Source organism: Periophthalmus magnuspinnatus, chromosome 23 (assembly GCF_009829125.3).
Source record: "Periophthalmus magnuspinnatus isolate fPerMag1 chromosome 23, fPerMag1.2.pri, whole genome shotgun sequence".
Taxonomy (NCBI): Eukaryota; Metazoa; Chordata; class Actinopteri; order Gobiiformes; family Gobiidae; genus Periophthalmus; species Periophthalmus magnuspinnatus.
The window spans coordinates 14,510,301-14,533,387 of record NC_047148.1 but is presented as its reverse complement, the minus strand read 5'-3'; the positions used below and the strand labels follow the sequence as shown (position 1 = coordinate 14,533,387).

The 23,087-nt window shown below is 40.1% G+C and overlaps 2 protein-coding genes across 3 annotated transcripts; one reads left to right on the top strand and one right to left on the bottom strand.

The window, feature by feature from the left end:
• The first annotated feature begins 1,981 nt into the window (after nucleotides 1-1,981).
• On the top strand, nucleotides 1,982-4,826 carry kics2 (KICSTOR subunit 2). The gene is made up of 3 exons (XM_033989019.2): nucleotides 1,982-2,467; nucleotides 2,663-2,951; nucleotides 3,047-4,826. The coding sequence occupies exons 1-3, from the start codon at nucleotides 2,236-2,238 to the stop codon at nucleotides 3,864-3,866; spliced, it is 1,341 nt and encodes a 446-aa protein (XP_033844910.1). The 5' UTR covers nucleotides 1,982-2,235; the 3' UTR covers nucleotides 3,867-4,826.
• LOC117391577 (SLIT-ROBO Rho GTPase-activating protein 1-like) lies at nucleotides 4,778-22,650 on the bottom strand. Of its 2 annotated transcripts, none has more exons than XM_033989409.2 (23): nucleotides 22,370-22,650; nucleotides 16,854-17,049; nucleotides 16,701-16,755; nucleotides 16,521-16,628; nucleotides 14,457-14,519; nucleotides 13,799-13,996; nucleotides 13,592-13,720; nucleotides 13,290-13,511; nucleotides 13,121-13,222; nucleotides 12,583-12,780; nucleotides 12,419-12,503; nucleotides 12,295-12,322; nucleotides 12,168-12,201; nucleotides 11,977-12,037; nucleotides 11,454-11,531; nucleotides 11,226-11,360; nucleotides 10,075-10,180; nucleotides 9,518-9,742; nucleotides 8,963-9,042; nucleotides 8,542-8,722; nucleotides 7,704-7,844; nucleotides 6,987-7,329; nucleotides 4,778-6,851 (listed from the first exon to the last, which is right to left on the bottom strand). In XM_033989409.2, exons 1-23 carry the CDS (start codon nucleotides 22,437-22,439, stop codon nucleotides 6,399-6,401), a joined length of 3,291 nt encoding a protein of 1,096 aa, XP_033845300.1. In that variant the 5' UTR covers nucleotides 22,440-22,650; the 3' UTR covers nucleotides 4,778-6,398. The 2 variants fall into 2 exon arrangements, with proteins under 2 accessions (XP_033845300.1, XP_033845301.1); XM_033989410.2 differs by having other exon boundaries at nucleotides 7,713-7,844.
• Between the last annotated feature and the right edge of the window lie 437 nt (nucleotides 22,651-23,087).

The window sequence follows — 23,087 nt, the reverse complement described above, 5'->3', positions numbered from 1 at the left end:
CTCTCCCTATCCCTAAGCCAATGCCCAGCCCCTCAGTGGAGGAAACCCTTTTGTTTGCGTGTATCCACAACCTTCTCCTTTCAGTCATTATTTAAAGTTCACGACCATAGGTGAGGGCAGGAACTTGACTGATAAATCAAGAGCTTTGCCTTTCGATTCACCTCCTGAGCATCCCGAGATACCTGAACTCCTCCACTTGAGGCAGGGACTCTCCCATCAAGAAAGGACAAGCCACCTTTTCTAGTCGAGAACCATGGCCTCAAATATGGAGTAGCTGATTTTCATCCCAACCACTTCACACACGGCTGCACATGGACCCAGTGCATATTTCAGGTCCTTGTTCGAAAACATCATCTGCAAACAGCAAAGATGAGACCTTGTGGTTCCTGAATCTGACCCCCTCCAGCCCTTGAATGTGCCTCAAAAAACCAAAAAACATGAACAGAACCGGTTACAAAGGGCAGCCCTACCAGAGTTCAGCGTGTACCGGGAACGGACAGCCCTCAGCAAAGGGCCCTGAACTCCATACTCCCTCAAAGGACATCGCAAGGGACAAATCCACATAACACATGTGTACTGGTTAGGCAAACTCCCATGAATCATTGAGCAACCAATGGAGAGTACAGAGCTGGTCCACTGTTCCACGACTGGGACAAGAACCACACTGCTCCTCTTGAATCTAAGGTTCGACTATCGGTTGGATTCTCCTCTTCAGCAGTACCCTTAAATAGATCTTACCAGGGAGGCTGAGGAATGTGATTCTCCTGTAGTTGGAACACACTCTCGAGTCCCCAAAGGTTCTATCCTCAATAGCCATGCTATGTTACAGAGTCGTGGCAGTCAAGACAGCCCCACAACATCAAGAGACTTAAGCTACTCAGGATGGCTCTCATCCACCCCAGGAGCCTTGACTCTGAGGAGCTTGCCAACCACCTCACTGACTTCAGTCAGGGTCTTGGATCGCATCCGAGTATTCAGCCCCCGCTTCGTCCTTGGAAGACATGACGGTGGGACTGAGAAGATCCTCAGTATTCCATCCACTGTCTGACAACATCTCCAGTCGAGGGTCAACAGCTCTCCCCCATCAGTGTTGGTGAAGCAATGCTGACAGTGGTCTTCGCCAGACATTCAGGCCCCACCCTTGGCTACTACCCAGATCTCTCGGCCCCGGCCCTTTACTGTTCCCCCCTTGCAGGTGTTGGGTCCACAAGACGAGGGCCCCACATGGCTCCTTCGGGCTGTGTCCTGCTGGGCCCCATGGGGGAAAGGCCACCAGACACTGATGCCAGTCTGGGTGACATAACTGACCTTGTTGTTAGACTTGTTTCAATGGGCTTCTCAATCAATCAATCAATCAATTTATTTGTAGTCATTGTCACAAAAGAACAACAAAATTACGTTTGGAGCATCCCATAAACCAAACTGAACCACTGTTAGTCTGACCCATCCTCTAGGAAATGCATTAAACTGGCTTAAAGTTTGTTTAGTGATCACCAACCTACAACTCAGTGCAAGATATTGCAAAGAATTCACCATATGGCTACTGCATTTTTATCTGACAACTATTATGAACCATAGGTTGTCCATTAGGCTTATATTGATATAAAATGCATCAAATAAGTACTCTTACTAGGAGCTCGGTCACTTCTTCACAGATCTGACCTGTAACTTCATTCCACAGCCTCTCTCCCCTTAGCTCTCCACCACTACTTTCTTCGGGGAAAGTAAATACATTTATTAGGCCCAATCATTAATAAAGTCAGTGACAAATTGTTTAATAATGAATTAAGCCAATTAGTTTTGCTTATTTTATTTATTTATTATGTTTATTTCAACTATTTTTACTACAACTTTTAAAACACACTGACACACACAGTAGGCCTGATTAGTATTAAACTTGAGTAGGCGTAGTTATTACATATTTATAATTTCATTGTCCGCTTTCGAAAAAAACAAAAAACAAAACACTATTGTTCCTCTTGAGTTTCCGTAAGATTTACGTCCAGTATGGCGTTTTATTTGTGTTGGGTCGGTCTCGCTGGTAAGCATCGGTAAAATCTTTCTTTTTTTCTTCTAGTGCATGAAAGTAAGCAAATTAGCATCATGCTTAATTGTTTCCTTAGTAAAATTAAAGTGCGAGCGCTGTAAACGTGTACATAAACATGAAATGACGTAACAGTTACAGTTAGCCAAAGTTAGCTTACAACCAACTGTAACCAATAATCTGAGTCCATTATGACTGACGTGGAGGAGCAGCGCCCCGTTCCTCGGGAAAGAGCCATCCTGGAGAGCTTTTTCACCCAGCTCGGGATTTTTTCTTTTGACCGAGCCAAAGACTATGTGGAGAGGGAGAAGGACATGAGCAGGAGTGCTGGAGCAATGTGGGCCGCTCTGCTCGCTGCTCTGGCTCATCTGGCCGCCGCAGAAAAAGCCTACCACAACATGACTTTTTTGGGACAAAAAATAGGTATGGTGTGCTCAATTATTTTAACTTTTAATTGAAAACGAAATGTATTTTATATTTTACAGCCGTATCTTTTCTGCTGAGTTGATGTAGTTTAGCCTTTTCAGCAGCAGATGGAGCTAGTTGGTAAAAACAAAATGACAGTGAGCTTAATGTTACTTTTTTTATTTTAATGGTTGCAATGGTATAATTTTTCAGGTGGACAGTCATTCTTCAGTCGCAAAGATTCCATACGAACAATCTACACGTCTTTGCACAATGAGTTGCGCAAAGTTGTCACTATGGGTCGGCACACTCAGTCAAGCTCCACCTCATTCCTAGAGGATCTACTGTCTCATCTCTCAGAACAGCTATGCTACTTCACACAGGCTCGTGTAGAGATGGCAGATTTGTATGAAAAGATGCTCTCATTGGGTGCTCAGAAGAATATTAACTTAGAAGAACTGATTACCACATTGGAGACAGTCCTACACAAATACAGCTCTAAGTATGCATCTTTATTTAACATGTATGAAGAACCTTTAAATCAGATTATTGTTTGCCTTCACCTAAGATATATATGTCTGCCTTGTGTTTCCTCAGATTTCACCACCCCATAGTTGGTCGCCTGGAAGAAGGTTTTCAGACTGAACTTGATGTGGTAACCCAGTTACTTCGTTGCCAGGCCCAGATATCAGAGTGGCACTTTTTGCCATCTCTGCTTAGCCTGCATGGTGCCCATTCAAAACTTAACACATGGGGTCAGCTTTTTCAGAAACAAAAAGAAACCCGTAAGAATCTTTTTGGGGGTCAGTCTCAGAAAGCTGTACAGCCCCCTCATTTGTACTTGTGGCTCCAGCGCTTCTATGCAGCTCTCCTTGCCAAGTTCAGTTTTTATTTTCATGAAGCTCTGAGCCGTCAAACTACTCCAGCTGACATGAGAACGCTGACTGCCCGCACTACACCAGACTATCATGGAAAGATTTCATCCTTCATTCGCAAACATGATGCCAGCAATGTGTCTCTGGTCTTCGATAACCGTGGCTCAGAGAGCTTTCAGGGGCATGGCTATCATCACCCACAGTCCTACAGAGAAGCACCTAAAGGTGTGGAACAGTTTCCTGCGGTGGTGTCACTTCCGTCAGGTGAACGTCCTCTGACCCACTGGCCAAATGTTATCATGATGATGGGAGATCGAGCTGTAGAGCTTAATACACTGGAAAAGGTAGTGCATTTTTATGACGATAAAGTTCAAAGCACCTACTATCTAACACGGCCTGAGCTTCACTTCACTCTGGTGGTCATCTTTGATGGCCGGAAGTCAGAGAAAGATCTCTATATAACAGCCTTTTTGCAGGAGATCTCAGGTTCTCTAAGGAACTCCAAACCTTTTAGCACACTAAAACCTGGTTCAAAGGGCTGATCAAACCATGTTCAGAGATCCTAGCGAGAACTATGGTTTGTGAAAAATGTATTCTTAAATTTTTTCAAAGTTTTATTTTACTTGGGCAAAAATGTTTGTGACCAAACACATTGTTTGTTAGCTGTTTTTTCTTCATTTGCTATTTTAAATTAATTGTTCACTTTTATGTTATTCCTTTAAATATTCTACAGTATAAGATAGACATCATCAGCAGCATACATTAAACTTTGTTTTCTTTCAGGGAATATTTGAAAATGTTTTGATTGATAAAATAATTCAATATTTTATGCTTTTTATAGTTACAATATCAACAATTCTTGATATGGATAGGCTGATTGAGTGTTGAAAAAATGCCATAACTTCTATAATAAAAGTCTAATTCATCTTTAATTGATCTTTACATGTGTTCAAAGTGTCCTCTGAAGAAAGAAAAGTAAAATGTACAATGTACCGCAACATACAAAAAAATTAATTGTACCAGCATTCATTTTAATAGTGGGTGTCAGTGCTATATATCAGTGGTTCCCAACCAGCTTTGTCTCATACTCTTGAGTACCCGCAGACAGGGGTACCAAATAAATCTGTTTACTATACTAGTATATTGTGAATTGCTTCAATCTGTCTAAAATGTTTTATTGCACTAAAAAACACAGAATAAAAATTGTCCTTATTATGAGTGCTTGCATCTCCACAAAACTTACTCTTATTTGACCTGGAGGAGGACCTCCACATGGAAATGTTCTTTTGGCTATAATATTCGACAATATGGCATAATATGGATCTATGGACCAAGGGGTCCCGTATCCCTGGTTGGGAAACATTGCGATATATCGATAACAAACATTCTGTTACGTTAAGACTTGGATGCTAATAATTTGATGTTTATTTATATTATAAATACAACACAATGATACAATCCATTTGGCTATATGAGCTTATGTGTAGGAAGCTCGGGTGTCAAATACAGCAACATTAAAAGACAAAATGTTTTCTTTATCATCAAACACATTCAAAGGAACATCTCTTCAAGTTAAAATGCACCAACATGTTATGATGCTACATGCCAAGTACACAATCCTATACATCAAAGTGCAATGTCACAATGGATTAATGAATTTATTCAAAGTCTACGTAACACTTGATTATTATTTAGGAGGACTGCTGCTCTTTGTTCAGGACATGCGTGAGTGGATTCACAACTCTCCCAAAAAATGACAATGATTAAAAAAGGCACTTTCACATATACATCCACTTACATTCGCTTCCTATTACAGCAGGTCATGTTATGCTTTTGGCACGCACATCTTTTACCAGCTCAGTTTCAGGCCACATTCACTGTGCTGTTCAAGTTTTTAGGGGCATTTCCCATACAGAGCCCCACCCTGTTAGCTTACTGTGAATTTAAGGTGGACTAGTGGATTTAGTGTAACAAGCAGGAATTCTCTCACACAGAGGCACACACAGACACACAGAGTCCATGTACACAGAGAAAGTGGCATGCTTTTCAGTTTGCTCCATTCTATCATCTTGCACTTGTGTTTTGGTACTCAAGGCAGGCATGATCTATTGTCTAAAACTATTCTAGTACTTTGCACTTACAAGGGAGACAAACAAGGGCAGGCAAGCAGAATACACACTCACTCAAACACATTTTGTAATAAATAAATAAATAAATAACAAAAACTTACACCCACACCATCCAGAAAACAATTTACTCCAAGAAGGCGGTTAAAAGTAAGTTGTCTCAACAACTCACTGAACATTCAGTAGATGGCTAAACAGTCATTAATACGTGAAACATTCATTAAGTAGCTGATCATTAGTTAAATAATGTGTCTTCAGTCACTGACAACCTCAAGAGGCATTTTATGGTTTTGAGGTGAAAGTGAACTTAGCAGCTGAACAAAGTTGAAAATAAATAAATCAACCAATAAATTTAAAGTACTATATTACATACAGTATTTGTTTTATTATTGTTTATAGTGTGTATTTTGTGGATTTAACCACGCTTAAAACATTTGCAGCAGTTAACCTAAAAATGGAGCCAACCTAAGGCTAATGAGATCTTTCATAATTCTCAAAGCACTCTTGAGCCAGTTAAGGGTTTTCATCATGACAGCACAGCCCACATTTACATCACTGAAACTACATTTCACTTGAGTAAAATACACTCCACATCTCTCTATTTTCTCATTTAAATGATAATATGTTTTAGTCTATGCTCACTCCTGTATCTCTTCAGTTGTTAAGCTACCCCTTAAAAGTTTCAAAACATGGAGAAAGTAAGCTCCTACACACCAAGAGAGTATACACCAACCTGACAACACAGAAATATCATGGCATATCATATCATACATATCATAGGTCATGTCGAATATTATATTTTATAACTACAGTAGAACCCTTGTAGTCTTTACTTTTATACCCTCATTATGTAGATTATTAACATTTCGCAGTACCCTGATCTCCTCTTCTGGCCCTGTTTTGGCCTCGGTTGGCCTGATTTTGGCCTATTTAATGGCCTTGTTTGGCTCACATGGTGCAGGACTTGTCAACTGGTGGGGGCAGAGGTGGTGTGCTGCTTTTAGGTGGAACCACAGGTTTGGGCCTTACAGCAGGAGGTCTAAGAGGGACCCCCATACGAGCAGCTGCCACTGGCTTGAATGTGCTCAGGGCATCAGGGGATGGATTGGTGGCTCTGGGAGGTCCAGGTGGAGGCCCAGGAAGGGGGCTCATAGGGCTCATTGGACTGAGTGGGCTTGGGGTCCCGGGTGTTCCTGGAGTGCCAGGGGTGCCAGGTGTACCTGGGGTGCCTGGGGTACTGGGGGTGCTGTGGGGGCTGGGCGACTCTGAGGAGCAAACAGTGAGCGGCCCATTCTTCACCTGCTCCAGCGTGTCCAGAACCACATCAGGAGCAGGTCTGCAGCCCTGGCGGTCAAGCTGCCTCAGCTCTCCTAGAGCCACACTAACCGTCTCTTCAATGTCCTATGAATTGTTTCCAAGAAAAAAAATATCACCATTGTGGCCAATTCTAAATTAGATTTTTAAAAATATCTATAGTTATATACTGATAAAAGACAATGAATCTTGATAGATCTTTCTGGTCAGGGTGTGTGTTACCTGTGCCAGGGTGTCATGGTCCAATGTCCTAGTGCGATGAGAGTCACTGAAGCCATGCTGTCCACTGGTGGAGCGGCGGATGGGCGTGTCCTCGGGCCTCCTCAGTGAATCGTGACGGCTCACAGTCATTGTAACTGCTGCTGCTGAGCGGCGCCGGTGCTCAGGGCTATCGAGGGGTGGAGTCAGGCCCTGCCCTCGTCCCAGTAGCAGATCTCTGGGGCTGAAGTGCCCTGTTACTGGTGGAGAGCTGCGATCCATTACTCCCCCATTGCCATGGTGGTAGTTGTCATTAGAACGGCCCAGGGGCCGACGAAATAAACCCTCGGTGCGCTTCCTCCGATGGCTGTCCAAAACACAGCAAAAACTTAAAGGGTTGTGTTTTTACTTACACAATGATGATATAAATGTGGTGAATACAGTGAGGGCAATGAGTTGATCACAATGTTAACTTTATATATTATCTAAATAAATTATCTATAATCTACATTGTTTCAAATTGTTTTAAATTTTTCGCCGTGATTCATCTAATTCTCTATTTGGCTATATAATTATAAATGTTAAAAGAGAAGAAGTTTTGGATGTTGCAAGTAAATCACATGAGGCAAATGTGATGTGATGAACAATTTCACAGATATTTTTAGAGGTGACAGAGGAAGAGAGAAATGTGTTTAACAGTTACCTAAGCTAAAATGATTGTGATAATGGAAAATGTCTTACATGACAGACCTGTTATAGGTCTCTGGAGGCCTTATGTCTGTGGGCGAGCTCACTTCACTTCTGGACCTCTTGTCCTCCATGCCGCTACTTCCGCCGTCACTGTCTGCTTTCTGACTAAGAGTATCTGACATAGAGTCACCCCTAAAGAAAACAACACAGACCAATCAGAATCCGTGTGTTCTGGCAAGATTAGGTGCAGTTGACCGATCAACTAATGGCCAGTAGTTAGCCAGCCTCTCCATCCCACAATCAAGGTGAACTGTAACATATGTGTTTAAAATCATGCAGAAAACATGATGTTTGTCTATTAAAGTTTATTACATTAAAACAACTTACACCTTTTCCAGGAATGTTCTATAGTATGGCATTAAACTTATTTATGTTGCTTTTATTCAAATGACTCTGCGCAACGAGATCCATAAATATTTATTTTAGCACATTACAGCAAAAATCTGCTAAAGTTTTAATGAAAGCCAAAGGGGCTTCAACACTGTTAGTGACTGGAACTATAAAAAGGTGCATTACTCCTTTGTATAGTTCACCTCTCCACGAATCTAGCCTGTAACTTGGCCTGGATATAACAATAACACTTCCACAGAGACAATTAGGTGACCGACCCTCAGAAAGAGAAGTTAGTATACCTTTAAACATTAATCCCACCCATTGGCCTAAACTTATGTCCCAGTGTCATGTTCATCTTTTACCAATAATTTCCTTTTTTTCTCCTTTTGTATGAAATATTTTGTACTTTACTATTATAAAAATATTATTTCCTCATTGTGTTACAAATGAAAGTTTTCTTAACTAAAAAGGTGCCACTGAGTTCGGAGGCTCTCACCTGTCTTTCACCATTATGTACTGATGTGGCACCAGGCCGTGGTTGCCGTTGTGACGCCCCTCCCACCAGTCATGTGATGCTCGCTGGAAAAGCTGAAGCGATGCTCCCTTCTTAAATGAAAGCTCCCGACCTGAGCGACCCACATAGTCAAACCTTGCAACTGCCTCCACACTTTCACCCTCTGAAAAGCACCAAGCAAGAAGCCAAACATAATCAGTGGATCGAAACCCTACCAATTACAACACTGCATGCATTGCTATTGATTCCAATGAAAGGAAAGGCGTGTGTAAAGGGAGGGTACAGGAGAAGGGGGTCTCCATGGCGGCTGTTGCTGTGGTAACCACTCTAGCAAGACACAGACATGGGAGTGTGAGGGAGGAGCCTGCTGAGCCAGTGTGTGAAGGTCAGGTGTCACACTTACCTTCGTCGCTCGTTTGGGTCTCTGTTCCAGCATCGGGCTCGGTCTCCTCCAGAGCTCCGGGCTCACTGAACGGGCTCTCGCTGTAGAAACAAAAGGGATAACTGAAAACACTGAATTCACCATGGAGACAAAGAGGAACATACATGGAGATAGAGCTGGTAGTCTTTTGAGCTGATTATTTATTAGCTCTACTCTAATTTTTATACCAATATAGTCTCTAGGCAGCCTCTGCATAGTACTGCAACTCCCTCAAACTGTACAAAAATACACATTTATTTTGTAAATTAATTATGACCCCAAGTGCATTAATTTAAGGGAATGTATATTTCTTTGTCATTTGTTTAACTGGTCACTGGTCATTGTTAAGGGAGACAATAAATGAATGAGGAAAAAAGCATAAAATTCTTTGAAGCACTTTAAGCAATATTCATATAATTCATTTGACAATAAAAATAATTATAATAATAAAATAGTAGACAGTCGGAGATTGCAAGATAAATATTTTAAATAAATATATGTTTCTTTCATGAAAACCATTGCTTTATTATTTCTCACCAGTACTGATCTCCCGTCATACACTTTTCATAGACTGGACCCGGCAGCTCCTTGGTGTCGGGGAATATGTTGTCATGGTGCAAAATGACCGTTTTGATGACCTCATTCACATGCGCCTGACACGCCACCTGGTCCAGTGCATCTGGCGTGGGCAAGAGAGTGGGTCCAAACACGATGGCCAGATTCCCTGCATCCATCATGTTCTCATCACTGTACTGGGAAAGGCTGTAGGAAGCACACAAAAATATTAACAAAAATGAAACGATCAAATTGTTGAATTTGTAAAGAAACAGACAAAGATCATCAGTGTTAATAAATGTGAAAATACACCGAGACATTGCAACTGAAAGTCACACTTGTTTTCCATCATGTTCACACCTTCTGCCTATCCAGTCTGCTCATTCTATATTTATTTGAGAGCTTGTTGAAACAATTAAGCACAGTTTCATCAACTATGTGCTTCAGGAGCAATCTTGAATCATAGCTTTTTTATTGCTCATCCATTTTACTAGTATATCGCAACCATAAGTAAATACATTATTAACAATTGTTCTCACTGGTTGAGGAAGGCAAAGAGGTAGCGCATCACCACCAATGTTGGCCTTGGGACACCCATCAGGATTTTACGGATGCACTGGGCTCTTTCATATAGGTTCTCCATCCCTGTGGGGAAGTAACATTTCCAAGATTATTTTAAATATGAATAAGTTGAATCTCTCTGCCAATGCACTCTGTAGTATAAAACTTAAAAAGGAGTTAATCAATAAAAGAGAAAGCCAAGATTCAGTTATTTAAAAAAAAACAAAAAACTAAACACATTGCCAGTATATAAAATAATGAAGGAAAAAAAAGCCACACAGTGAAAGTTTATCTAAGCAGATGCTCCCTTCATTTTACTCATTATTACAGCTTGTGTGTCCATCCAAAAATAACCATCTATCGCCAGTCAGCTCTGTATTTTTGTTAAAGGGAAGATACATTTCAGTAAGACAATACATTTCTTAAAAGTAACCAAAAACAAAGAATTGGTGTTAGTGAGTTTAGTTGCAGAAACATGAGTGACAGTGGTGTGTGGCAGCTGCTCACGGGAGGATGCACAGAGAGTCTCTATCCCCGAGTCTGGACAAGTGATATGGTCACTGTCACACTCAGCAGTTTCCATATTTATCAGCAATAAAAATATATACCCATGTGCTTTAAAAAACACACAGTAAGCTGTCCGGTGATTTGTGCCACTAAAACATTCCCTTCACAGTTTTAGTGTTGAGAGGTTCAGATGGAAGATAAATATGTGAATTAGTGAGTTGTACTATGTAGTGACAGCAAAAACCAAAGTAGAAGAGGTTGTTTCAGCATAAATTTACATAACAAGTGAAGTGTGAGCCACAAAAGCATCCATACCTCACACATAAAATCCAATAATCTCCTTTTCACTGGATTCGTAAGTGTATTAGCAATAACATTTTAGCTGTCACTAAATACTAATAGTATGTATCATGAAAAATGTGATATGCCAGTGTTGAATATATCTTTAAATTTAGATAAAGTTTAAATGTAACAAAACTTGTTTCTATAACATTAATTAATACTAATTTAGTAGCCCAATGCTTCTGTAATTCTGTCATCATACTGTGATGTAAATGTATGATATGACACTGTGGCATTAAAATAAATGAGATTAAATGTGATTAGAGTTAATATCACTTACGGACACAGGAGATGAGGTCGTTGAACCTGTCCTTGGGGAACAGTGGATTGTCTAGACCCCTGAAGTAGAGCTTTAACACCCCAGCCACTGAATTGATGTCGTGGTTGCTCTCTTCGTCAATCAGAGGGTCATTACCTGCACAACAGACTGACAGTGTTAATCCTGTCTTCACCCGCCTGCAGCTGTAGACCATGTGACCTCTCTGCGACCTTTCACCTGATCGCTCACCTCTCTCAAAAGAGTTCTTGATGTCATTGACCTCCACTTGTGATCCTGACACCCGGAAAATACCCTGATGCTGAAGACCTGTCGAGAACATTTAAATATTTGTTGTTATATATATATATATATATATATATATATATATATATATATATATATATATATTATATATAATTTAAATAGAGGTTTTTATAACAGGGAAAATAGTGGAAAGTACTCTTTGTATTATTATTAATTGTAGAAATAATTTCCCTACAATATTTATAAATAGAACTAGTAATTATAGTAGCCTAATTATTGATGCAAAGGCTTCAATTACACCTACACTGGAAGAAATTAATCTACATCAGTGATTTGCAAACATTTCTAGCAGCAAATATTGTAATATACTTCAATTTAAAAAGTGTCCTGAAATGAAAGTAAAATAACAAAATCTAAACTCAAACCAAAAGTAGGAATCTGAATTTAAGCATATGTAAATAATACTTTTTACAGTTCATCAATGCTTGTAAAATGAATCTAAACTTACCATGTAAGTTAATGTAGCGAATACAACTCTCCACTAGCAAAGGTATGGCTTTGGTTGAATCCTATAAAATATACAGGGACAAAATGAATTGGTGATGAGTGCATTGACTTAAACACATTATCACATTGTAATATCAACAGTCTATAACAGCATAAATCATATGTAAAAACACAATGGAAAAGTGTCTCTACCTGGTGCTTGCTATGGGAGTTTTTCCGCCCACGGCTAAAGAACATAAAGAAGATAAAGACTGTGATAGGAAGTGCTCTTGTGTGATTATGTTAAAGCATTTCCTATCACAATGCTCCACACACTTACCTGGTAGTTAATAGTTCCGCTTTATATCCTGTTAAATAAAGGTATAAAATAAAGGTGGTCACAAGATTTATATTTGGATCAGAGGCAATGAACCTGACAGCAAAGGTATGCCCACGCATCTTACCTTCTGCTAAGGCTTTCTTCAGTATGTCATGTTTGGCTTGAAGTTTAGAAATAAGATTACTTCCTTCCAAGTATTCTCGAAATTTCTGAAATTACAAACCAATCAGTTTAATTTTCTGTCATAACTACTGTAATGTACATTTCTTTTAACAGTATCTCACTCACATTGAAGTAAAACAGCTCAGTCTCGTGCTGATTAGCTCGCCTTTTGGCCAGACTAGGTTTGTTCAAGTATCCATCAGAGACACTAGACTTGACCGATTCAGAGGAGGGACTATGGGTGAAGCTCTGAGACACATCGAAGTCATCTAGTACCGTCATGTCTTGCAACGTCGTCAAAGTTGCACCCCAAGTCTTCTTAACCTAATACATGAAATTATTTTCAGTGAATCTTTTGTTCATTACACCCAAGGCAGCGTGAATAAAGAAACTACAGCATGCTTATTCAGGCCAGCTAGTGTTTGAGTATGTAAACTTGTGTGAGTCTGTGGGTTGCAGTTGCTGAGTTATGCACAAACATCCACTCCTTCAGCAATTTTATGCCCTCCGGTGATAGATGACAGCCCCCTCTATGAAGACTGCTGCTCCAAAACATTAATCAAAACTACAGCGACTACCATTTATTATGTGTGAGATTGTGATCCGTAATAATTAACCATAGCCAAGATAACAACACATACACTGACCAAAATAAATGACTGACCTCCTCATTTTCAATCTTTAGCGATGCCAAACGTGTCTGAAGCTGTGTGAGGCGAAGGGAGAGCTCAGACTGAACTTGTGGCTGTGAGGCAATCTGGGTTACCTGACCAACATAAAAAAATGTTAAACCATGGTCAGAAGAAAAGGAGAATGTCATAGACTGCACTTACTGCGTCCCCCATATGAGCCTGGAAACTGAAGCGTTGTGGGGGGCAAAAGGCAGTGGGGTACAGGCCCAGCAGGCGCTGCCGATCGCGAGCAGGATCTAACCCCTCGACAGCCCCCTCCAGCACCTCTAGACCAGCTCTCCTGGAGGCTTCAAGGCTAAGTTCAGCTGATAGGTAGGTCCTTAGAGCACGGCTCAGACTGGAGTGGTACCCTAGGTCACAGCACTGAAGTACAAATGAATATTATGTAAAATACATATAAAACCTTCCAGGCATGTTAATATTAAAAAAGTAATTGTACTTACGTCTATGATATCAGGCAGATCATGTATGTAGTATTTGAACACAGAGGCATTAGTGGCTTCGAGAGTGAGTAGATACTCATTTCTGGCTTTAAGAGCTTTTAATTTATTTTCAGAATACTTTGCCTTCCTCTAATGAAAAGAAAAAAAAACACAACTTGTCAGTGGAGGAAAATCAAAGCTGAACTTGTTTTATCAAGGCTTCCATACCTTTTCTCTCATCTTTTCCATCTTACGGGCAGCATTACGTCTTTGATGGCGCTCTTCTATTCTTAAGCCAAAAACAGGCTCCACACCTCCAGTATTGACAGACACACCCTTCACACGGCCCTCCTGACGCTCTGCCTCTCGCAACTTGGTTTCAGCATTTATTGTCTCCGCATGATACATGTGATATGTTTTCATTACCTTAAAGCAGAAGTGAAAGTAATATATAGTAAGTAAATAATAACTGTTTTCTATATAAGTCTAGCCCCCAACGAAGACACCTCTAGAGGTAAAGCAGTTACATACTGCATCTTTATACCATATGAAATGACATCTGCTTGTCCTCTCCTGGTTGCATTTATTTATTCAATTATTTTGTTTTTATTTCCCCAAAAAGTACCTTGAAAAACATGCATTCTTATCGAGTATGGTTCCTCTCTCCAGTCATCTGACCTGGTGGTGCCACCTTCTTTTCTCCATGGACATAAGTTTATTGCTATATTGTGGAGCATTCCAGGCAAAACTATAACATCTCCATGGAGACAAGCAGGTGGCAGACCCTCTACCAGAAATGTTACAAAGTGCACCTTTAATTTGAATGACAGGTTCAGTTATACTTGTCCTGTGGTAAATGAAATCGAGGGCAATTATTCTTACTCACTGTGTAAAGTTCATTCAGAAGCTTCATGAGATCTTCCTGGAGCTGGAAAAGTATCTCCTTACTCTGAAAAGGCAGAGAAGAAAATATGGGGAAAATACATCAGTTTTAACAGTAAGAGTTAACAGGTAAATAAATGCATTTTACCACACACCAACATCACAAATGAAACCCGTGGAGCTTGACTTCAGAGCGAAGCTTTTGCCTCATGCATTAAACAGACTCGTTTGACGAAGGAGTTATGTGGCAGCATGGTGCAGCATTAATATTACATTATGCCAAATGACTGTGGAATCCCAGAACGAATGGATCCCGTTCCCATAGTGAGGCTGTCTCCATGGCCACAGGCCCTGAGGAGCCATCATGCACTTGTTATCAGTCCGTTACCCAGCACTGGCAAAAAGTAGAGTAAAGTTTTTGGAATGAGGTTAGGCTTTGGTGGAGGACCTGTAGTTTATTGCTTGTGGCAGTTGCTGCACTTTAGTTTGCATAAGTAAAAGAGAAATGGGAAGAGCAATTAATAATGAAGACCGTGAGCTAAACTTGGTTAAGCTGAGTCTGTGTATGTTTAGTTCATCTTAAAAAGGGACACCCAGAAGGTAAACTGACTATACGTTTTTATCAACATTACTTTCAATTTACGCATGTAAGGGGGTTTTAAAACACATAATAACAAGTCTACACCAATAACATTTGAACAATTTGTCTGTCTTTAGCTTTTCTTAAAATGGTTTTGATTAGAAGCAGGTTGGGAAGAAAAGTTGAGTTTGGGAAGAAAAGTTGGGGAAAAAAATAAAATATGAGAAAAAGCACCAAGTTGGAAAATATATTGATACTTTGCAGCTGATGACATCAACATTCCCTCGGGTGTGTCGCTAACTGTGTACACTGCTCTATCTGAAACTTTGTTAGGCTGTATTCTGAGGTTTCATTTAGCACAATATGACTTAGAAGGAACTACAACAGGTGAGATGATTTGTGCTTTTAAATCCCTCGCAAATAACATTACAGCCACAAGTTAGCAAGCATTAGCCAACAGTTTTTCAGTTTGTCACTCTAAACTTTTTGTTGAATATCAAACACTTCTCACTCTCATATTGATCAGACTCAAAATGTGTTGTTTAAATTCATTTTGTATAGATTCTTGAGTTTTAAGAGTATCTTAAAATTTATTTGGCTGTGTTTGCTAATGTGTGCATTGTGTCATCATGGAAACTGCTGAACATTACACCATAGACATACATGCAGAACACCCCTAGTGTGCTGTCACTGCAAAGTATCAATAACAGTGATTCCATCCATCCTCTCCCCTTTTCTCTTCTGTGTCTACTCATGTGAGTGGAGCCTCCCTTTCCTGTTACTGCTCGCTCACCTGGTGACCATCTGAAACTCTACCTACTTCCACCCTGGTTCAACTGCCATTCCTTGCCAGTTTGTCAGTTCAGCAAAAGCAGTAACCTGTCTCTAGGTAGTTTATTTGATATCCTTTTTACAGTCACTACCAGCCCACTCTACCTGCTCCTCTGGAACTCTGGCCCTGGGCACCTGGAACTTTGGACCCCCAGTTACCTACCTGCTACCAGTGAATTTTTCACCAGATCTGCAACTGTAAAAATACATTTGTGAAGGCTTCTACCTGTGTTTGTGTTCTGCTCTTGGGTCCACTAACCATTTTGTAACATCATCTGCAACTGTCCAAGCAGGGAGTAGAAATATAAACTTGACCATCACCAATAAACCAACATTAGGCTGATTTTAATATCTTTCTCCAAAGTCTAATGCCATGACATTAGCCAATTTCCAATTTGCACTCACAGATACACTCAGCACCACTTGGTCATCCACCAGCATAGACAATGAAGGCAATATGAGTGCGAGTGTCTTCCTCAAGGACAAAACATGCACCAGATAAATGGGCATGATGCAATGATCATCTGTCATGCCATATATACCACTTTCTCATTACACCATTAGTGTTAGTTTTCAAGTTATAAAAATGTCAAAAATAACTTGAGTAAAAATGCATCTCATCTGACTTAGGTGCCTTTTAGTGTAAATCTATCTCACCCTCTTGAGTAGCCGTGCGGAGTCTTCACTGATGTGTGTAAGGCGGGAGATGACATTATTCAGGTAGAGGTCACTCAAAGTTGCATGGTCCTTGCTTTCTCTCCTCACCTGGACCAAAACGCACCAACGTTATCACTCATTTGCATGTTTAATTAAGTATACAAAATAAATAAGACCAACCTGGTTTAGCAGCAGGTACCAGCAATTAACTGGAGAGAGAAGGTTCTGATCTTTTCTGAAAAAAAAATGTAAAAAGTGTAAATGCAATTCCTAGTTACATTTGAAACAAGAATCCAATATAATACAGTCAGATAGACTCATGTAAAGACATACTTGTATTGCTGATGATCTTTCGTGCTGCGTGTTTTGGCCATAAACCTCTCTGCAAGTTTCTCTAGGTTTCTGGAGTACTCTGTTTCAATCTCAGATTTCTTTCTGAAGAAGTCTTGCAGATCCTGAAGCAGCTGGACCCGCATCTCTGTCTGCTGCTCCAGACAGCGCTGCTGCTCCACCAACTGGGTCCGCACATCTGGACAGACAGACATCACAACCAAAACATGTATTGGGTTTTGGGCCTTTTGAGTTTTAATCGAAATTAAAGAAGACATATTGTGCTTTTTGGGTATTTATTATCAAACTTTACCATACATAAATCCTATTTTTATATTTTGTACATTGTAAACAGGCAATACAGGTCTAAACAGTAGAACATTAGAAACAGTACCACTGACTTTGTGTTCAAAACTGCAGAACTGATAGGCCTCACTTGTTACTACTTCATAATGGCTTTTCACCATAGAACATAGAAAATCTTCTTAAAGAATGCCATGTAACATACATCATACATGTACATGTATGACTCTATATGTATGAGTTAAAGGTTTTTAAAAAAATATTACAAATAAGTACAGAGAAGAGGTTGGAGATGTGTGGATGTACGTGAAAACATACATTTTCTGCGAGTACTCAAGGCTGCAATGCACAACAATGCTGGATTACTCAAATATGCATAAATTAATACAAATACAACTTAATGCAAGGGAACACAACATAGTTAAAAGCAAGCTCATAAAACTTTTTTTCATAATAAGTCTCCTTTAAAGTTTTTTAACATGTTGAGCATTTAGTCCACAAAATACTAAAGACAAGACAGAATTAAACATCTATTCTATGACTGGGTGTTTATACGTGGTCTGAACAGGGCAAGCAGGTTATAAATTACATTTAGTTAATTTATAACATATTGTGGTGCTTCAAAACTATTTGTAGATAAAAATGCAAATGTAGGAGTAATAATTATTCAGAACAAAATGTAACAGCGAACTTTAATACACTGTTGGTGGAGTTGCTATGGAAACTATCCGTATTACAAAAGATGAGACTGCTGAATGTACGGATGACCTTTAGCACACCCCAGATGGTACCCTCAGAGGACAAGCTAGATCAGTCAGACAGGTACGTTGATCTGGAAACCATAAATAATAACAATTTTGCAAATGAGAGACAAGGAGGCAGCCAATGAGTCAGCATAAGAAGCAAGATAGTATGAGAACCAATGGGCAAAAACCAGAAAAGAGACATAATTTATAGTCGCACAGGGATGAGAGGCTATCAGTTTTCCACGCAGAGGCATTATGGGTAACGGTGTGAATACAGCAGGCTCATATAGTGTGTATGAATGCGTCAGATGTGAGCCAGTCTTCACCTTCCTCGTCACATGGTTCACGCACAGTGTGTGGTTGCCTTGACAACAGGTAGTGAAGTGGAGAGGGTCCTCCCGAGACCGCTGTGTGTCTGTCTACCCTCTGTTTGTGTGGGAGAGTCCAGCCGCTCAATGATTGTGGATTCTGTACCCACTGCCGCAGATAGATTGAGCCTAGAACCAGCAAGGCTAATGAAGCATTTAGCCTAGTATTATTACCAGAGGAAAAAATGACCTGAACTGCCTCAGGTTTAGTATGGGTGTGGGCTGCTGCATGTGGTTGGAGGAAGTGGTTCAAGGTGACTCTTATGTAGAAAAAAAGACAAGAGATTAAAAGGAAACCAGCAGGAAGACTGGGATGAGCTTGGGAAGACATTTAAAAATCTGTATAAATCCCCATTAAATTTAAAAGAAAAGCAAATCTAACAAAGTTGTTTTAAAGTATTGTGATACAGCTCCCTGTATCAATAACCTGAGTACAGCCCTACTCTGTTTAGTGCATAGTTTATATTACTTGAATTAGTGTGCTTAATTAAATAGACTTGAACTCTATAATCAACATAATAGTATTTGAACAAAGCATGGCAGTCATTATTAGGGAGCGCACTACATCAAATGTTAGTGTTACAGCAGTGACAGCACGTGTTTACTTTCGTTCATATCATCTAATAGATCATCATTGCTCTAGTATGTGACCAGCTTTATTAAATCAAACTTTCTGAATTAAACTAATGTGACATAGACAGTCAGACAATCATCATTATCAGTTAACCTAATAATCTTTACATCCCTAGTCAAAATAGACATAACAATAACAACACATTTTTGACCTAGTATTATTTCCTGTACTTCAAAAAGTTAAACACTGCAAAGACAGAAGTGGATCATTTTGGGGAAGAGATTTTATCAATGTACTTTCCTGTCTTGGATCACAGACTATTGAAAGTGAAGGCACACTGACTGCTTCTGCTGGAGCTTTTGATGTTGCTTAGGCTTCTTCTTAGAAACATCTTTGTAGGTCCTCACTGCACCCCAATGAATAGATTTAGCCTTTCAGATCACAGTTGCAGTACAATGTGGCAAAACACTGACACAGGGAAAAGGGGACAATACAGCAAGAAAAATGGATTTGCCCCATGTAAAATCCTATACTGATTAAATCTAGCCAACAAACTCCCTAGATTCTATTCACTTTCAGGTGCTATGGATCTGCATGTCAAGCACAATATGAGAGTAAAGACGTAAGGGAAAACACATGATAAATTTGAATGCTTATCCATTATCAATATGACCATTTATATGCTAATTCCTTTGCCCAAAGTGACTTCAAAAAGTAAATCTATACTTGTGCATCCACAAAGAGTTCATAATAATTGAATGAAAAGGGATGGGTCACCATATTGGGAGTATATAATGTAAATGTGTCAAAATGTTACATAAATTGAGCTTTTAACCTTGTTATAACAGTTCTGTCATCATTAGCTTAGCATAAGTTGTATTTTGATAGATGCATTTGAAACATTGAGATAGGTCATACATGTAGTGTTCTAAAATGCCATATATTCACCTAAAAACTATGAAGAGGCTTCTCAGTTCTGCAGTTTGAACAGAAGGTTGATGGTCCTATTTCTATTATTAAGCTGTTTTCTAGCAATATTGCGGTTTACCCTGAACAAAATATAAAGTGATGATCTACTTGTGCCATACTTATCCTATATTCTAAACCCTGAAAAGGTCTTCTTTAGTGTTAACACAATTTTTATTATTATAAACATCATTTCATTTGATCAAATAATTAAATGTATCACTAAGAACTACTGTACTAGAATTACTTGAATTTTCATAGAAAGAATGTAAAAATGACAAAATGAGTATGTCAGCTGGACCCGACCGCTGAAACTTACTTATCAGTTACTGTAATTTTTTAGAAAAACAACACATTGGTCATTGAGCTTTTTCTACAATTTGTGTTTTCTCATGCTCTCTCTAATATTTAATCACTTGTGTTGATGTAGATGGCCGGTATTAATCAAATCAAGCAACATAGCCTATACCTAAAATTAGGGCACTCAATGCTTGAAGGTGGTTGTTTCCGTGGAAACCAGGTCCAAGGACATGGGGTCAGAGTATCGCTGGTTCATCATTAAGTACACACAGATAAAGGTTTGGTGTTAACAATGTCATTGTGTCTGCAAGACTTTGCCTGCCCTTCTGTCTGTCTGACATGTGCTGTGTTGCAGGTGAGCACAGTGATGTTTCTAACACTGTGCTCACTGCTTATGAAGGCAAAAACAAGCTGCAGCAGCCGCATGAAGTCACACTTCACGTGTGTGTCTGTCTCACCTTTCTGCTGCAGGGCTTTTTATCTCTTTTCATTAGCATTTCTCATTAAAATGACTGTCGCGTCATTTTGAAAATGGACATGCCACATGCTGTTGGGTGGATGTGATTATCTCTGAACAAGACGTGAGATGCAGAAAACACATTAATAACCACACAAATATGTATTGTCAGCAGTGTTCAGTCCCTACCTTTCTGCAAAGCTCACCTCACTGAGTAGACCCCACCTCCTCCTGTGTATACATTATACACCACCTCCGGCATCAACCAATCAGGAGCCACCGATGGAGGCAGACTTTGAAAGCACATAGTTACAACATGGATCTATATGTTTAGCTCTATGAAAAGCTGGCAGGATACAGTAGACCATCCTACTGGACATAAGAAGTCTTAATGGGGATGTACGGGGCTGTGCATGGTCGATGTAATCATTACAATGCAGGGCATCCCCCTGTGTGTGTTGGCTAGCGTTGGCCTGGTGCCAGAACAGGGGTCAAATGCACACACAGCAACATAAACATGTCTGAGAGTGCACAACTGGTAGCACGACCCTGTCTTTCTAAAATGACTGCAGTCATCTCTGTTGATCTGCAATAAATGTAAGTCTCTGTCCATTCACTGTAAGCTGCATGTGTAAGACTGCCACAGTGACAGCAAGAGCACAGCAGGCGACAGCACAAGAGGAAGAAGGATGGGAGAAGTAATGTGCAGAAAAGAGAGCATGGCTTCATGAATTACTTTAGCATTAGTATTAAGTAAGATTAGTAGTTATTTGTAGTAGGAGTGGTAATAGTAGTTAGTCAGAAATCACACCATGATGCATAAGATGAAAGGATTTAGATCTAGAGGAACCACATGGTGCCAGTTTTATAATCTCAAAGGCATCAGAATAGTAATTGTATGGAATTGTAATTGTGTTGATCACAAATAAATAAAGGGATAAGAAAAGAATGATACATTGTTCAGAAAAATGCATAACTGAAATCTGTTCTAGAGCCAATGTTGTCAATGTAAATGAAAAAATCTGAATTAGTGTTCTGGCACAAATCAGTGTAATAGTGAAAGTCGGACATTTTGAATTGCATGAGCCCTGTGGCAGCTAATGAGGAATTGATGCACCTTATTATGGCATCTACAGTTATAATTCAAAAGATAAGGATGCATATTAGATGGAGGCATTGTTCTAGAGAGGCATTTTCCAAAAAAGTCTAACCTGCCTGTCCATTGCCACCCCTTTTATTATGAGACACATGATGGCATTAAAAAGGAGGAGGATCAAGACAGGAGTGGGATGTCCCAAAGTCATGGGCCACTATTTTGAGACTTAAGACCCTCACATCCTGAGTGTCCATTAAGACTGAACTATAAAGACCATTAAGACACACTGCTGCAGCAACAGCCCCAGAGGAATACCAATAGACTGTAAGCTACTGCTCCCACAAGACCTATAGATGCTCACTGTATTTTATAAAACAAACAGACATTGTCAAAAAGCCCTGCAGATACGTCTATGTCTCTACACCTAAGCCTTCCTCTTCACCCCTACTCCTCCCTCAGGCGCCATGCAGCACTCAGGATGAACCCAGAAATCCTGACGTCTCTACTTGAGGTGTCAACTCCCATACACACCCTGCACTGGGCTCATTTCAGCGTGATTTAGGGAGCACGCCGGCAGACAGGTGCTTTTAAGATTCATAGTGTCTACCATATGATGAGGGAAGGTGGAAAAGAGATCCCTCCCAGATGCCTGTAAATGGTGCAAAAGAGGATGATATTAAGATATGGCATTAATAAGCCCAAGCCTTACCTTTCACTTGGCTCTCGTATTCCGCAAGGATTTCTTTGTCCTTTTTGCTTTTGTTTAAGTTTGACATCATGCCACGTTCAAGCTGGCTGATGACCAAAACCAGCAAGAATAAACAATGACCAATTCCTGTTTAGCCTCCGTTCACGCTGCCCGCGGCTTTCCCCGCAACATACAACATGCTAGTTAGATCCATCCAGTGCCGCAACAACACAGCCAGTGGTCCTGCACTTCCACGCCGCGAGTAGAAGGAGGAGGAGAAGAGGGGCGCACGCGTAAAACACACACCCTCAATGAGAAATCACCCCCTCGTAACGGGCAAAGCAGCAAGGATTCCGAACAGCCACGTTTCTACATATTCAAACAAATGCGAGAAAATAGTTACAGCCATAGTTCAACTTGTTATAGGCATTACACCTTCGCGCACACGTGGACATTGAAACGTGGCACACGCCCACTAATTTGCCATGGATCGCATGTGTTGCTTTTTGGTGTTATCCTCACCCCGCAGTAACCTTTTACACAGAGTTACCCCATATAACGAGAACCACATGTGTAGAGATGAATGAAAGGACAGTTAAAGACTGACAGGAATACGGTGGATGGACCCGCGCAAAGGCGCGATTTCACTGATTAGGCGCAGTACATCCTGTCGCCACAGGCTTTTTGATGAACTTTGAATGTTTTGGGCGTTTGTGTTCTTCTGTCTCTTATGAACACT

Bases quoted from the DNA above. Each gene is read 5' to 3' on its own strand.
- kics2 (XM_033989019.2), top strand. From the start codon at position 2,236: ATGACTGACGTGGAGGAGCAGCGCCCCGTTCCTCGGGAAAGAGCCATC. The intron at 2,468-2,662 runs GTATGGTGTGCT...ATAATTTTTCAG, and splicing joins TTTTTTGGGACAAAAAATAG to GTGGACAGTCATTCTTCAGT. The intron at 2,952-3,046 runs GTATGCATCTTT...GTGTTTCCTCAG, and splicing joins CTACACAAATACAGCTCTAA to ATTTCACCACCCCATAGTTG.
- LOC117391577 (XM_033989409.2), bottom strand. From the start codon at position 22,439: ATGATGTCAAACTTAAACAAAAGCAAAAAGGACAAAGAAATCCTTGCG. The intron at 13,721-13,798 runs GTATGGAAGCCT...TCTTTTCATTAG, and splicing joins TGGAAAAGATGAGAGAAAAG to AGGAAGGCAAAGTATTCTGA. The intron at 12,323-12,418 runs GTAAGATGCGTG...TTTATTTAACAG, and splicing joins GAAGAAAGCCTTAGCAGAAG to GATATAAAGCGGAACTATTA.